General features: G+C 45.6%; 1 protein-coding gene and 1 long non-coding RNA gene across 5 annotated transcripts in view; one reads left to right on the top strand and one right to left on the bottom strand.

Annotated features, from left to right (window-relative positions):
• Positions 1 to 5604: 5604 nt before the first annotated feature.
• Positions 5605 to 10974, bottom strand: LOC134383211 (uncharacterized). Of its 2 annotated transcripts, XR_010024177.1 has the most exons (4): positions 10888 to 10974; positions 8959 to 9070; positions 8252 to 8371; positions 5605 to 6289 (listed from the first exon to the last, which is right to left on the bottom strand). It is a non-coding gene; the product is annotated as an uncharacterized LOC134383211 (long non-coding RNA). The 2 variants fall into 2 exon arrangements; XR_010024176.1 differs by lacking the exon at positions 10888 to 10974 and having other exon boundaries at positions 8959 to 9809.
• PLEKHM2 (pleckstrin homology and RUN domain containing M2) overlaps positions 10263 to 15126 on the top strand; it is a 36354-nt gene continuing 31490 nt past the window's right edge. The window contains exon 1 of one of the 3 annotated variants that reach the window (XM_063104108.1): positions 10263 to 10513. In XM_063104108.1, coding sequence (XP_062960178.1) covers positions 10454 to 10513 — 60 coding nt within the window. In that variant the 5' untranslated portion in view covers positions 10263 to 10453. The remainder of the gene's footprint in view (positions 10514 to 15126) is intronic. The other 2 variants (XR_010024175.1, XM_063104106.1) reach the window with 2 other exon arrangements.

Below are 15126 nucleotides of genomic sequence, written 5' to 3' on the forward strand. Positions count from 1 at the left end.
ACTCAGGAATCCCAAAGTTGGTTGCATTGTGCCATTGGTGTAGGGGCTGAACATAAGACCTGTTGCAGCTGAGTGAACTAGATATATTTGGGTTTGAATTTTTGTCACATACTGAAATGTAAATCAGCCCTAAATAATCAAAACACTTTATTTTATTTTTCTTTTTTTAATAGGAACTTTCTGAAGAAAAAGTGGTGTGTAAAACATTTGATATTTAAGACAATAAAGTTTTTATCATAAGACTTCTGTTTGATCAGTTTCTTTTAAATCGAGGTGGTCACTTTTGTCCTTGTCTCATCTCCCTGCCCCTTTAGATAACTTATACCCAGGTATGGTGACTTGCAGCCATGTGCCTGAACCCCAAAAGAAATGGGCATCTCAGAGCCATTAAATTAACTTCCAAGTAACCATTGCAGGAGGATGACCATCTGCTTATGTAAAAAATGTGCATTTTGTAATGTAGCTGTTGTGCAGTATAGAAATAACACTGGCAATATAGTGTGGTTAAGACTAGTCTAGAGGCAGACTTATATGGCTTTAAGTAAGTTGCCTAACATTTCTGTGCTTCAGTTTCCTCATCTGTAAAATGGGTATTATCAGAGTGGCGGTAGGGATTAAACAAGTTAATACATGTGCTTAGGATAGTACCTGGCACAAAGTGATGTGAGCTAGTAGTATTATTCATTGTATCACTTAAGGGGTTTGAGAATGCTAAATGGGATTTCCAGAAGTTGAGTAAACTCATCAGTCTGATGTGGGGAAAGGGCTCTGCCCCACGCAGTCAGTCATTCAGGGTCCTAGGCTGCCAGGGTTCTGCCCTCTTCAACATGTGGCTTCCAAGATTGCCTTGGGCCAGGGAAAGAGAACGAGGGTTGTTCACAGTTTTTATGTACCAGGCCTGGAAGTGGTGTATATCACTTCTATTCTCATATGTTACTGGCTGGAACTCAGTCACAAGATCACATCAAACTGCAAGTGGGACTGAGAAACAATGTACTTGTATACCCAGGAAGATAAGGGGCACGGTTTGGTGGTCAGCCAGCAGTCCTTCAACTTCACCTCATAGATCACACATACCCTTTCCCCAAAGGAGATGGCTGCATGTCCCATCCAGGTATTCCATTGACCCCAATGTCCAGAGTCCCCTTTGATGTCCTCTCCTTCAAGTCTTGATTGTGACTCCTTGTGGTCTGGCAAACTGAGCTTGGAGGTAAGTGATGGAGCAGGGACAGAATAAGTGCAATAGCAAATCCCACTTGGAAAAGGGAAGAGCAGGAAATACATGTCAGTGGCCCCAACAATGAGAAAGTCATGCTGGACAGGCATTGGAAGGGCTTTATTTAAGATTCTGTTTATAAAATAAATAATTTTTTAAAAGATTCTGATTATACCCTTTGAAGGAACTCCCTTGTCCATTGTCTGTGGCCCATCTGAGCAGGTGTGAGTCTGCCTTCCATGGGAGCTGCACGGCTTTCCTAACTAGTGTACTGCTGGTACAAGTCCACGGGCCTAAGGGCTGTCTAAAGGCTTGGAGAAGAATCGGGGCCTTTAAAATCTGGGTTTGTAGTGTCTGTCAAAACAATTTGCTTAGTAACACTTGGTAGGCTTCTGATTATTCACTTCCAGTCAGTTCTGCATGCCAGTAGCCACACTTGTAGTTCTCTCCTATACACAGTTCTCAAGCCTGATTCATTTCTTTGCTTTTGCAACTCTAGTCCACTCAATGGCACCTACCCTGAGTTCATCTGAAATATATTTGAGTGGGAAAACCTTAATATGATTTTTGCTGGAGGTTTGAGTCTTCTTGGACCTTGGTATTCAAAGCCTATTTCCAACTGGAGTCTAGGAGAAGGAAGTTGGTTTTTTACAAGTCTTCAAGGTCCCACATGATATGGGCTCTATGCCTTTTCATTTCTGCTTATAACCAGCCAATTCTTTTCTAAGCTTAGGTCCTTGTAATGTAAAAGCATGCTAATATAGAGACAGTTTTTCCAAATGTTTTGCCCCCTGAATAACATGGGTCTCCATTTTTCCAGCCTCCTATATTAGTTTCTTTCTTGATCACCAAATCAGTATCGTATTTTAGATTTTTGTGATGAACATCCTACTTCAGTACCACTTCTATATTAGGTAGGCTAACTGCTGCAACAAACCAACCCCAAATATCAATAATGTCATACAAAAAATCCTTGTTTCGGGCCGAGCCTGTGGCGCACTCGGGAGGGTGCTGCTCTGGGAGCACGGCAACGCTCCCAGCGGCCGCGGGTTCGGATCCTATATAGGAATGGCCGGTACACTCACTGGCTGAGTGCCGGTCACGAAAAAGAAAAAAAAAAAAAAAAAAAGAAAAAAAAATCCTTGTTTCGCCTTCACTAACAGTCCAATGTGGGTCCAAGTCAGGCAGAATTGGGGTAGGAGGGCTCTTCACCCTGTCATTCAGGAACCATGCTTCCAGCAGCTCTGCCATTTTCATGTTGCTCCAAAGGTTGCCCTGGCCTTCAGCACTCAATTGGAAGATGATGGAAGAGAGGAGAGTCAAGCTTGAGAGATTTTTATGGGCCAGACCCAGAAACGGTGCACATCACTTCTTGCAAAATCAGCAAAAACAATTACCTGGCCACACCCAGCTGATGGAGAAGCAGGTATATGTAGACTAGCTGGAATCCAATAAGGAGAGGTAGGCTAACTTAGTGTTTGCCTCAGAAAGAATGTCCATTTTCTGGGAGTAGAGTCTTGTCTTGACTCCCAGTGAAGTATTTACAAATAGAGACCCATAATTCTGAACTGTTTAGAGGCTTCCCTTATTTCTGAGTTTCAAGACGTCTTTTGTGGCCTAAATCTTCTAAATGATGTGTCTGTGCTTAATTCTTTTTAATTTAAAGTATTTTTAAATTAACTTCTTTTTTTTTTTGGCATCTGGCCAGTATGGAGATACGAACCCTTGACAGCAACTGAGCTAACCAGCCAGCCCCCAAAATTAACCATTTTAAGACTCTTGAGTAACTTAGAAACACCCTAAGTCGGGTGTAAACCAACGTACAATCATTGTTTTGTATATAGGTTTGTACTGTACATGGACCAGCTGGTTTAAACAGGGAGTAGCTTACACAAATCCCGCTTTGTTCTTTTTTTTTGACCGGTAAGGGGATCACAACCCTCGGCAGGGTGTAGTCTGCACCACGCTCATCCCTATATAGGATCCGAAACTGCGGCCTTGGCTCCCAGCGCCGCACTCTCCTGAGTGAGCCACAGGGCCGGCCCAAATCCCACCTTGTTCTGTCACACTTCCTTGCCTAGCTTAAAAGAATGATGACAGCAAAGTCTACTTCTAGTTGAAAGGAATAAGTATTATTTTGCCATTGTTCAGATCTCAATCTTTTGATATTCAATTTTATTTGAAATGAGATTTCTAATAACTTAATAGAGCTCTGATTTATGGTGGTAGAAATTGTGAGACATTAACTAGTTATTAGTGGAAAGAATTAGGGGTTCTTGACAGCAGAGAGAAAGGCAAATTCACTGCATCTTTACTAAAAAGAAAAAAAGACTATCCATTTTGTGTTATAACAGAAGATGAGGAAGAAGAAGGAGAAAATGTAAGAAAAGGGTAGAAATACAAGGAAATAGAAAAAAAGTTAAAAAGAACATAATTCTAAACCTCAAAATATGTAGCAAGCAGAACATGTGCCATCTCATATAAAAGGACTAAACTGTTACCAGATACTGCTTGCTTGTTCAGAGGTATATTAATGGGACTAACAAACGACCAATCCTTATCTATGGAGTTTGTCCTAAAATAGAGATCTAGTATGGCTTGGATCCTCCTAGAAAGTTACTAAAAGCCAACATTTTCCCTGTTTAGCCCCTGATATATGAAACTCAAGGGACCTGAGCCAGAGATTCTCCATCACCCCCAGCCTGCTCCTCTCAGTCTTCCCCTGAGAAGTAAATGACAACTTCATCCCAGTTGCTCAGTCTAACACCCTGACCCTACATCTTACCCATCCTAAATCAATCCTATTGTCTCCACTTCAAAATATATTAGCAATCTGATAATTTCTAGAACCATGGTCCAGGCACTGTTCCCTTTCACCTGAGATATTGCAACAGGTCTCCCTACTCCTTCCCTTATCTACCTACATTCTGGTTTTAGCACAACAGCCAGCATGATTCTACTGAATCAGATGAGACTTCTCCTCAAAACCTTTCAGTGGGTCCCCTTCTCAAAGTAAAAGCCAAAGTCTTTAATGTTTCTGAGGCCTCAGTTTACGTCTCTGCTCTCACCTCCTGCTTCCCTTCCTTTCCCTCAGCTCTAAGCCACCCTGGTCTGTATATTCCTTGAATATTCCATGTTTACTCCCATCTCAGGGGCTTGGTACTTGCTATTTCCTTAGCCTGGAATGCTCTTGCTATGAAAATACCTTCATAGCTTTCTCACTTTTTTGGGGGGGGAGGGGATAGGGTGGGCAGGAGGTAGCTGGCTAGTGCAGGGATCTGAACCCTTAGACCTTGGGGTTATAACACTGCACTCTAACCAACTGAGCCACCAGGACAGCCTCTCTCTCACTTCTGTGAGGTCTTTACTCAAATAAAATATCTGGCCTGTTAGCTCAGTTGGTTAGACCACGGTGTTGTAACATCAAGGTCAAGGGTTTGGATTTCCATACTGGCCAGCTGCCAAAAAATAAAAAAGTATATATATATCTATATATAGATAGATAGATATCATCTGTACCCCATAAATATGTACAGTCAATATGCCGTAAATAAAATATTTGATAATGTATTTAAATATGTACAGTCAATATGTGGTAAATAAAATATTTGGTAAAGTATTTAGATAAAGTAGCCAGAGAAAGCTTCACTAAGGTGATAATAAGTAACAGCATATCACCTTAGTGAGGCCTCCTCTGGCTATTTTATCTAAAATTGTAGTCATAGCCCCTTCCTACGACACTTCCCTTCTTCATTTTTCTCCTTAGCACTGACCACTACCTAACATACTGTTTCACTTATGTTCCTTCTTTATTATCTTTCTCCCCCATTTAAATGTAAGCTCCTTGAAGAGGGAGAGGGAGGTTAGGGAGAAATTGGTAAAGGGCCACAAAAAATGTTTACACTGTGTAACGATAAAATAAAAAATAAAATATTTAAAAAATAAAAAATTTAAAAATAAATAAAATGTAACCTCCATGAGGGTAGGGATTTATGTCTGCCCTTTTCTCTGTTATATCCTTTACCTAGAATTATGTTTTGTGCATAGCAGCCACTCAGACATGTTTTGAATGAATAAATCCATGAACACCATTATGCTGCCTCAGTTTCCTCATTTCAAAGGCACTGAGGAATTCTGCCATTAGTGGGTGACCTAGCTAGTGGTAGAACTGTACCTGACCCAGCCAGGTCATTGAGGTCCATTTGCAGGTTTAGGAATTCTAGACCAGGATGACTGCTGACTTTGAGTTTTATGTAGATTTAAGACAGATGGCATTCCATAGTTAGTAAGTTTAACAACATAGAATGTAAATAAATAAATAAACAAACAAAAAACAAAGTAAGTTTGCAGGCTTCTGTGTGAAGTAGTACTTTTTATTATACTCACACATCAGACTAAATTGAGACATTAGCAAACAGCACCTCTCTGCTAGTGGTTGTATAGACTTTTACTATAGTTCCTTATCCAAAGTCCCAAATCAGTTGTAAAGAGAAGCAACCTTACATTTGTCCTTTGTTCTCTTTCTGTCCTTTTACTTCAATGGCCAGGTAAAAATGTTTCTGCATCCCAACTGAATTGACAACTGATCAGAAAAAAGTGATTAGAAGATATTCCTTCAATAAACATTCAGTAGCATGTACCAGACTCACAGCACTGAGCTGAGCAAAGGTGCACATTCCCACGGAGCTTACAGTGTTGCAGTCTCTGGACAGTGACAACAAACAAAATGATGCCAGGTAGAGATAAATTCTACAATGAAAATTTAGTAGACTGACAGGCTGGGAATGAGCAGAGGCTACTACTGTTAAGTAATCAAGAAGAAAGATCGTCTGAGAAGGTAATATTTAAATTGAGTCCTGACTGACAAGACAACTCCTGCCAGGTGAGGATTGGGATGTATTAGGTTAGGCTAGGCTGAGGGAATAAAGAGGCCCAAAATTTCAATAATTTGTTACAACAAAAGTTTGTATCTTGCCTATGTTACAGTCCAAGGAAGATGTTCCTGGTTGATGGGCTGCTCTCCTCCATGCAGTGCTTCAGGGAACAAGGCTCCTTACACCTTGTTCATCCCACCTGGTGGAAGAAGAAACAGCATGGAAGAGGAATACTCACTCACTTAGAAGCCCAGCCTGGTAGTGGATCACTTCATTTTTGTCCACATTCCACTGGAGAGGACTCGACTGTATGTATAGCCGTGCCTACTGCAAAGGAGGCTGGGAAATGTAGTCTAGCACTGTGCCTGGCTACAATCCTACCACAATGGAGAGAGACCAGATTTTTGTGAACAGCTAGAGACTTCAGCCATGCTAAGGAGGAGCATTCCCAGCAGAGGCCCTCAGGTGTGAACAGACTAGCATGTTTGAAAAACAGAAGGTTGGTGCGGCTGGCACATAGCAGTGGAGAGATTAGATGAGTCAGGGAGGGAGGCTGGATCAGATCAGCTGTGGCCTTGGAGGCCAGAGAAAAGAGTGTGGATTTTATTCCATAATGCTATGACAGGAAGCTGTTGGAGTCTTTTAAAGTAGGTTAAATGATAATCTTAATTTTTACCAACCCATCTTGCTGACTAGATGGTAATGAGGAAGAAACTGGATGTTCCACACTTTAAAATAAGACCTCTTAGACTGGGGCAGACTTGTTAGCTCAGTTGGTTAGCACGGTATTGTGACCCCAAGGTCAATGGTTTGGATCACGATGCCCACCAGCCACACATACACTAATCACCTAGACTAAAGCTGCCTTGCTTTGGTTTGCCCAGTCCTAGAGTTGCGGATTGTCTGCACTCTTTCTAGGTGCTAGAGTTGAGATGTGGGAACCTGGGTTGCTGCAATTGTGTACAACCAGCCCCTCCTTTCTATCCCTCTCCAGATGAGGATCAAACAGCTTCACAAGACTGATGACCAAGAAAATATATGGGGGCTGGTCGGTTAGCTCTGTTGATTAGAGCACAGCCTTATAACATCAAGGTCATGGGTTTGAATCCCCTTACCGTCTGGCCACCAAAAAAAAAAAAAATTTACTCCCTCTTCCAGAAACACAAATATTTGCCTTGAGTTGGGGGAAAAGGGAGGAATTAGTTCCTTAAACCATCCTCCACTTTTTTTTTTTTTTTACAATACTGTCCAATGAATTTTAGGGGTGTGGCAGGATGAAGCTGCCAGAATTTTTCCTTCCTCTTTCCTCTCTGAGGCAGTACACATCTTTGGAAAGAAGAGTAAAGAAGACCTGGTGCTCCCTTCGATGGTCCTCCTTCCCAAATTCTTCCCTCACCTGATGGCATTTAGCACTATGAGACTTAGGTGAATACAATATCAATTAAAAAAAAAAAAAGAATAATTCTTCTCATGTTATTGATTTGGAAACTAAGGCAGAGTGACTTGCCCAAAGCCCTAGAGTGAGTCAGTGGAGGCTTTTGATTCTTGATGCCCTTTGACTCAGAGTCTCATGCACTTTCCATGAGATCAGCAAAGTCTTGTTCAGTACATAAATGGGCTTCAATTACAACTTAAATGACTCCCAGTAACAGGACTGACAGGTATCCTTGTTTTGGGGGGTTGCCCTGTTTTTGACAGGCAGGATGGACTTCACATTTCAAGTCCGTGCAAGGAGCAATTATCTTCACATGAACGCACACTTGGCTTCTTCCCTCCCTGCAAGAAGTCTGTTTTTCTGGCGGCTGGGTGGTATGGCTTGGTGTTACAACACTGTGCTCTAACTGAGCTAACCGGCCAGCCTCAAGAAGTCCTGTTAGATTAAATTTGCCTCTCTTCTCCCACCCATTCACATATCTGTGCAAACCTTAGGAGTATGGTAGGCTGTGAGACTGTATGTTCCTCTGAATGTTGTAAAAAGTTGAAAGTGACCATCCCCAAATTCATGCAGATGAAAACAATATGAGTGTAGCAGAAATGCCACCACTTTCTTACATCACAGACCAAGTAGTCACCCCAGGTTTACAGCCAAGTAATAAAAACACCCGTTGAATCTGTCATGTGTCTAAGCCAAGAATAGCATTTGTAGGAAGGCGGTACTCACCCCAAGATGGCTTGCTATTCAACAGCAGAGAAGAATCACAACCTTTATTGGTTCAACTTTGGGCTGAATGGATTCTCATGAGCCAGGGCTGCATCCGACAGGTTGGGGCCTGTAGGCACCCTAGGCAGGATGGAGTGGGAAGGGAGTGCACGGTTAGACCAGTCTTTCATCTAGGCTGACTTTCCTCCTACTTGCCACAAACACCTCGGGACACCAGGCTATTTCTTTCCTCATTCAAAATAATGTGTCCTCTGCCCTCAATCTTTTCTCTTCCTGTCCAGTGACTGAAGCCTTAATCCACACCTGTCCTTATTCTGCCTTACGCCTAGCTCCGCAGAGGCTGTTATCTCTTATTTTCCTGAACTCACTATGAATAAGAAAATGGCCTGGGTTTAGTTACCATAGAGACTTTGCTTCTTTCCCTAAAGGGTTAGACCAAGCTCCCATGAGATTGCCTCCCGGAATAGTATGCAAAAATGTTGAGGGGTCTTTGGCCCGGAAAAGGATACAAAGGGTTTCTGGAGTCAGATTCCCAGAAGCCCAGAGGTCAGATCTGGGCTTCATCACTTGCTGTAGGATTTTAGGCAAATTACTTAATTCCCATCCCTCAGTTCCTTCATCTGCACAAGCATGGTGTGAGGATACATGAGAAAAATGTATGTAAAGCACTTAGCTCAGTGCATGGCACATTTATACTCAGCACTTACCACCATCATCATCAATGTTCACTCTTGCTCTCTGTGCTGAGGTGGTAATGGATGTGAATCCCAGCTTCTCAAGTACTTGTTGTCTTTCCTTTTCCTGAGTTTATTTCATCCCCTTATTTAGACACAGAAAAACAAAATAAAACCTACCACCATTTTGCCTCTTCTTAGGAAACAGGTATGGGGAGGGATCTTTTGGATGTGTGTGGGGGTGGGGTCCCTTTTGGATCAGTGTTTCAGACAGGGTACTGAGGTGACTTGAGGGACGAGGTAGCCTGAGCAGAGAAGACTGGGGAGCAGAGTTGAGAACTGGGGTGTCAAAGAATAAAAAAGAGGGACTAATGGATGCATCAGGATATATTTATTTGGGTAGTAAATGAGGGAAGTGAGCCCAGTAGGAGAGTGAGAATTCTCACTGAAGAGGTCGTTAGGAGATGGTGAATTTGGGGAGCGGTGTGTGTGGGGATAAGGGGACTTGTTGTGGTGGATTCAGGGGCTGAGGGAGTTGAGGCCTCAGGCCATGTGGGGCAGAAGACCTGGGATAAGGGTAAGGGGTAAGAAGGGTATTAAGTCTGAAGGTGAAGGGAAGAGGGTGTGTTTTGGAAGTGGGGAGGGGCACCAGGGACCCCGTGGTGACCTGAAGTTTAGAATTGGTTAAGTGAGGGACTGAGGAGTGGAGGGGCTGGGGTCTCTAGGCAGGGCGAGGTGGGGGTGCTGGGTTCTCCAGTCTGCCAAAAGCTGGGGGTCCTGGGTCTGTACATTGAGGGGCCCCTGGGCTAAGGAAGGGAAGCCAGATAGAAGAAGTCTGTGGGCTGAGGGGGTGTCCGGCTGGCTAGTCGGGCTGGGGTCTTAGAGTCCCTGGCAGGAGGGGGTGGGGAGCTCCGGGGTCTCTGAAGAGGGTTGGGCCCGAGGTCTGTGCGGGTCTCTGGGGTCCCCAGTCGGTGGGGTGGGGGGAGGTCGCGGGAGGAGGTCTGTGGGCTGACGAGGGCCGGGGAGAGGGAAGGGGGAGAGGGGAGAAAGGGAGGGGGAGGGGGGAAAGGATGGGGAGAGGGAGGGGAGGGGGAAGGGGGAAAGGGAGGGCCCGGGTCTCTGAGGAGGGCCGGGCCCGGGGTCTGTGGGCTGAAGGGGTCAGAATCCCCGGGGTCTGTGGGTGTCAGCGGCGGAGGTGGGGAGCTCGGGGGTGTGTGGGGCGGGCCGGGGGCCCGGGGAGTCCCGGGCACAGCGCGGCGCGGCACGGACGTCCCCCGCGGCCGCCGGTCTTGGCGCCGCCCCGCCTGACATCAGTTCCTGCCGCCGCCGCCGCCGCCCACAGCCCGCGGCCTCCTTCCCCGCCGGGCCGAGGCGAAGCAAGGGCCCGGGCGAGGCGAGGGCCGGGCGGCGGGCGCCGGGCCCCGCGGCCGGCACGACGGAGCCCCCGCACGGCCGGCGGCAGCGGTTGGCGACGGCCCCGGGCCCCCGGCGCGGGAAGCGGCGGCGAGGCGGCGGCGGCGGCGGCGCCATGGAGCCGCGGGAGGTGAAGGACCGGATCCTGGAGAACATCTCGCTGTCGGTGAAGAAGGTGAGCGCGGCCTCCTCACTCGGCCCGGGACCCCCTGCCCCGCCCAGCGCCCCCTCCTGCCTCTCCCGCGTCGCTCGCCCGGGCCGGGGGCCCCTTCCTGCCACCGTGACTGGGGGCCACCGCCTTTCCCCTCCGCCACCCAGGGAGCGAGGGGCCGCCGGGAGCCCCGGGCCCGCGGAGGGGAAGCCGGGCCGCTCACGTGAGCGCCGCCGCCTCGGAGCTGTTTTTAAACAACAAAGTTGATGTCACGAGGTCAGCATCCTCAGAGCTTCCCCAAGCCGGGCCCAGGGCCCTGCCTTCCCGGAGAAGGGCCGCGACCCGCCGGGACCCGCACTCGGCGGGGGACCCCTCCTGCAGCACCCTGCGGAACCCACCGCGTGCCGGCTCGCATCGCCGGGAGGCTGGCAGGCAGGGGAAGGCTGAGTGATGAGCAACTCCGTCTGCCCAGTGGTGTGGCTCTGGTCCTGGGAAGTCCCCTGAATAATCTTGCTCAAGGATGGCAGATCCGGAGAGGCCAATGGCAGAGCTTTGACTGAACCTGAAGTACCCAGGAATTGCGTTTGGGATGTTGATCCGTGGAACTGGGTGACACCACGGACGCCTTGCTGTGGGACTTGCCGCAGTAGAGATAATTGTCCCGATTCTAGGTAGAAATGATTACCTGTCAGGGGCATGTATGTGTAATGAAGTCAGCTTATCTGAAAAAGGGTCCCCTGCTAGAAGGTGTCGTTAATTCATATTCACTGAAAACCTAAATGGCCAAACCAGAATGGATTTTTTTCCTAATCTGAATTCCTAGCTCACCTGATAATCTTAGAAACTGGGGTGGAAAATGACTCGGGTGGGGGAAAAACCCACTAGCTTAATTTTACTACTTCAAGGAACCAAAATGAAGAGAATTAATTAAATCAACCATTATAACTGTTTTTTTCCCCACTTAAATTCTTCCAAAGTAACAGACAAGCAATTTTACTTTTCATAAATATAAATGTAGCTTAAAAAGAAAAGTAGATCCAGAATGCTGTTACTAAAATGTTCCTCTAGAAGCACAATATTCCAGAGATCCAGCAAGAGTTTTGTTTATTTAGTTTTCTTGAGCTTGGCTAATGTAATGGGGTATAGTTTTTTTTTTTTTTTTTCTTTTCAAAGATGACCGGTAAGGGGATCTAAACCCTTGACTTGGTGTTGTGAGCACCACGCTCAGCCAGTGAGCGAACCGGCCATCCGTATATGGGATCCGAACCCGGGGCCTTGGTGTTCTCAGCACCACACTCTCCCGAGTGAGCCACGGGCCTGCCCGGGGTATAGTTTTTGATCACTCAAGGAATGCAGGATGAGCAATTACTTTGTTAAAAAGCAATACGTCTATTGTAATGGAAGAAAAAGGAATACTGCTGACCTTTCTAATGTAATCTGGGCTGATGACGGCTTGAGGTAGGCCGACTGTTTTGTTTTTGGATTTCAAACAAATAAATGGGGGAAAGTTGGGCTGGTCAGTTAGCCCAGTTGGTTAGAGCACAGCCTTATAACCCAAGGTCACAGGTTCAGATCCGCATACTGGCTAGCCACCTAAAGAAAAAAAAAAAAGTGGGGAAGTCTCCAGTAGAGAAGTGGTGGACATGACACTGACATGTGTGAACATGGGTCTTTTGAAGGCAGAGATGCACTTTGTAAATCAGGCTGTCACTTATGAAACAGTCGGGTGTGTTTGTCAAGATGCTTATACTTGTGTACGTTTGGACAAGCACATTTTATTGAGCTATAATGCACTCCAGAAAAGATAAGTCACACGCTAGAAACAGGGAACTCACCCCTGTATGCATCACAACTAAAGGCATGACTAACGTCAGTGGTAAGAACATGGAGTCTGGTTGCCTGGGTTGAATCTCCACCTTGCCAATTAATAACCCTGTACCTTGGGCAGGTTCCTTAACCTCTCCGTGCCTCCGTTTCCTCATCTGTAAAACAGGGATAAAATTAGGGTTGTTGTGAAGATCTAATGAAAGTATAGTGTTTAGCATGGTATCCGATCCAGTCTAAGTAAGTGGCAGCTTTTTTGTTTGTTTGTTTGTGGTAGAGCCAGTTCCTCTGTTTTATGAGATCTGAAGATGGCTCAAATGCTTTATCACCTGAAGGCTGTTATACAATACTGTTTGTACTTGTTAGCCAATTCCTTATGCTTGTTTCAGACAACTGTGATATAATTCTTACATCATGAAATGCATTTGGTTTTCTGAATCAGAGTATCTGCTTCTAATAAGAGACAGTTTGGCTATAGCAGTGGATATTGAGGGAGAGCAGTCTTGGGGTCAGATTTTTCCTTGAATACAAGTCTCACCTAAATTTGTTGTACAAAGGTACTTCAAAAAGTTCTCAACAGGGCTGGCCTGTGGCTCACTTGGGAGAATGTGGTGCTGATAACAGCAAAGCCACGGGTTTGGATTCCTATATAGGGATGGCCGGTTAGCTCACTTGGAGAGCGTGGTGCTGACAACACCAAGTCAAGGGTTAAGATTCCCTTACCAGTCATCTTTTAAAAAGAAAAAAAGAAAAAGTTCACGAAAAGATTTATATTATCTTTTAATTCTATTTTTCCACAGACTTTTTGAAGTACCCTCAGACAACACCTTGACAGTTGCTTTGCCTTTGTTCCATCCTACCACCAGTAAAATGGCCTTACCTGTCCTTTTATAAGGACATTGCATGAAGAAAATGAGATGTGTATTTTTGCAAAGATCCATTGTACATTACTATTTGCTAAGAGCTTTTTAGAACTTTGTATTGAAATATAGCATACATACAGAAAGTGCGCAGATTCTGTGTACAGCTTAGTGAGTTCTCACAAAGTGAACCCACCCCCTTATCCAGCACCAAGACCAAGAAACAGAACATGACCATCATCCCAGAATTCCCTTTGTTCCCCCTCCCAGAAACTACACCCTCAAGGGTAACTACTACCTTGAGCAGTGGTGTTGGGTTCAGCTATTTTCACACCTAGATTTTGTGATGGCAAACATACACTGTAACACCACAGAGGTAAAACCCCTGTTATCTCACCTGAATCCAAGGGGACCTGTGTTCTGATATGGAGACGGGATTCTTGGGGGTTAGCACTGGAGAGTTTAACAGTTAACACAATTGCATGAAAATGACAATAAAAAGCAAGCTGTCCCTGTTCCTGAAAGGGAACGTGTATAGCAGGCACATCCCAGGTGGTGTTAATAAAGCCTGTGGTTGTTGATTTGTTAATAGTTAAAGAGAATGTCCAAGTCATGGACAATGTTGGCATTTTGGATTGACATGTAGTTCTACTAAATAGCATCTTCTCCAGGGGAGGGAAGGCAGTGATTTTCATGAGTGTTGTTTGTTTGTTTGTTTGTTTGTTTGTTTGTTTGTTTTTTAAAAGATGACCGGTAAGGGGATCTTAACCCTTGACTTGGTGTTGTGAGCACCACGCTCAGCCAGTGAGCGAACCGGCCATCCGTATATGGGATCCGAACCCGGGGCCTTGGTGTTCTCAGCACCGCACTCTCCCGAGTGAGCCACGGGCCGGCCCCGAGTGTTGTTTGTTTTTAAGGAGCATGAGTGTCTGCTGCACATGCATGCAATGTGAGCAGAGGCTCTGTGCTGTGCGGAGCAGCCTCTGCCCTTCAACAGTTTGTGTATTGGTTGGAAGGAGAATAAAAGGAAAATAACTGGGGCAAAGAGAAGCCCTCAGGAGGAGGAGAGCTTAACTAAGTCTTGACAAATTGGTAGAATTCAGAGAAAGAGAAGAGTGGGCATTCAAGATAGAAGGAACAACCTGAGCATCCCCAAGGAAGTGGGGCCCTCTAGGTGGTCTTCTGAGGACAGTGAGGAGACAGACCAGTCTCAAGAGTGCTGAGGGTTCTGCTAGATGTGGCTAGAAAGAGCCTTCTGGGAAGCTGTGTGTCCTCATAGATACAAATGCAGGTTTCAGAGGTACACAGACCTCGGCCTGGGTTTGAATTCTGGGTTTGTCACTGACCATGTTGATCCTGGCAAAGGACTAGACCTCTGCAGTCAGAATCTACTCAGTGTTGGGGCCGGCCCGTGGCTCACTCTGGAGAGTGCGGTGCTGATAACACCAAGGCCCCGGGTTCGGATCCCATATACGGATGGCCGGTTCGCTCACTGGCTGAGCGTGGTGCTCACAACACCAAGTCAAGGGTTAAGATCCCCTTACCGGTCATCTTAAAAAAAAAAAAAGAATCTACTCAGTGTTATCATGAGAATTCAATTAACGTGAGATAATACACTTACAGCACTTAGTGCAATCAATACCTAGCACACAGTGAGGTCTAAATAAAATGTTAGCAGGTCTGGCTACTTAGCTCAGTTGGTTAGAGCATGGTGCTGATGACATCAAGGTCAAGGGTTCAGATCTCTGTACTGGCCAGCCGCCCCCTCCAAAAAAGAAAAATGTTATCTACCATTGCTGCTTGCAAGCATCTGTGTGGACTCTTCAGTTTACTCTTGAGCAGGTTTTCAGTGAAAATGTTATACTATACTTCTCTGTTTCTTCATGTTCAGGGTTGACGTGCTTTTTCTTAAAAGGCCAGATGGTAAATATTTTTAGGCCCGGTGGTCTTGGG

This window comes from Cynocephalus volans, chromosome 8, assembly GCF_027409185.1.
Source record: "Cynocephalus volans isolate mCynVol1 chromosome 8, mCynVol1.pri, whole genome shotgun sequence".
NCBI lineage: Eukaryota > Metazoa > Chordata > Mammalia > Dermoptera > Cynocephalidae > Cynocephalus > Cynocephalus volans.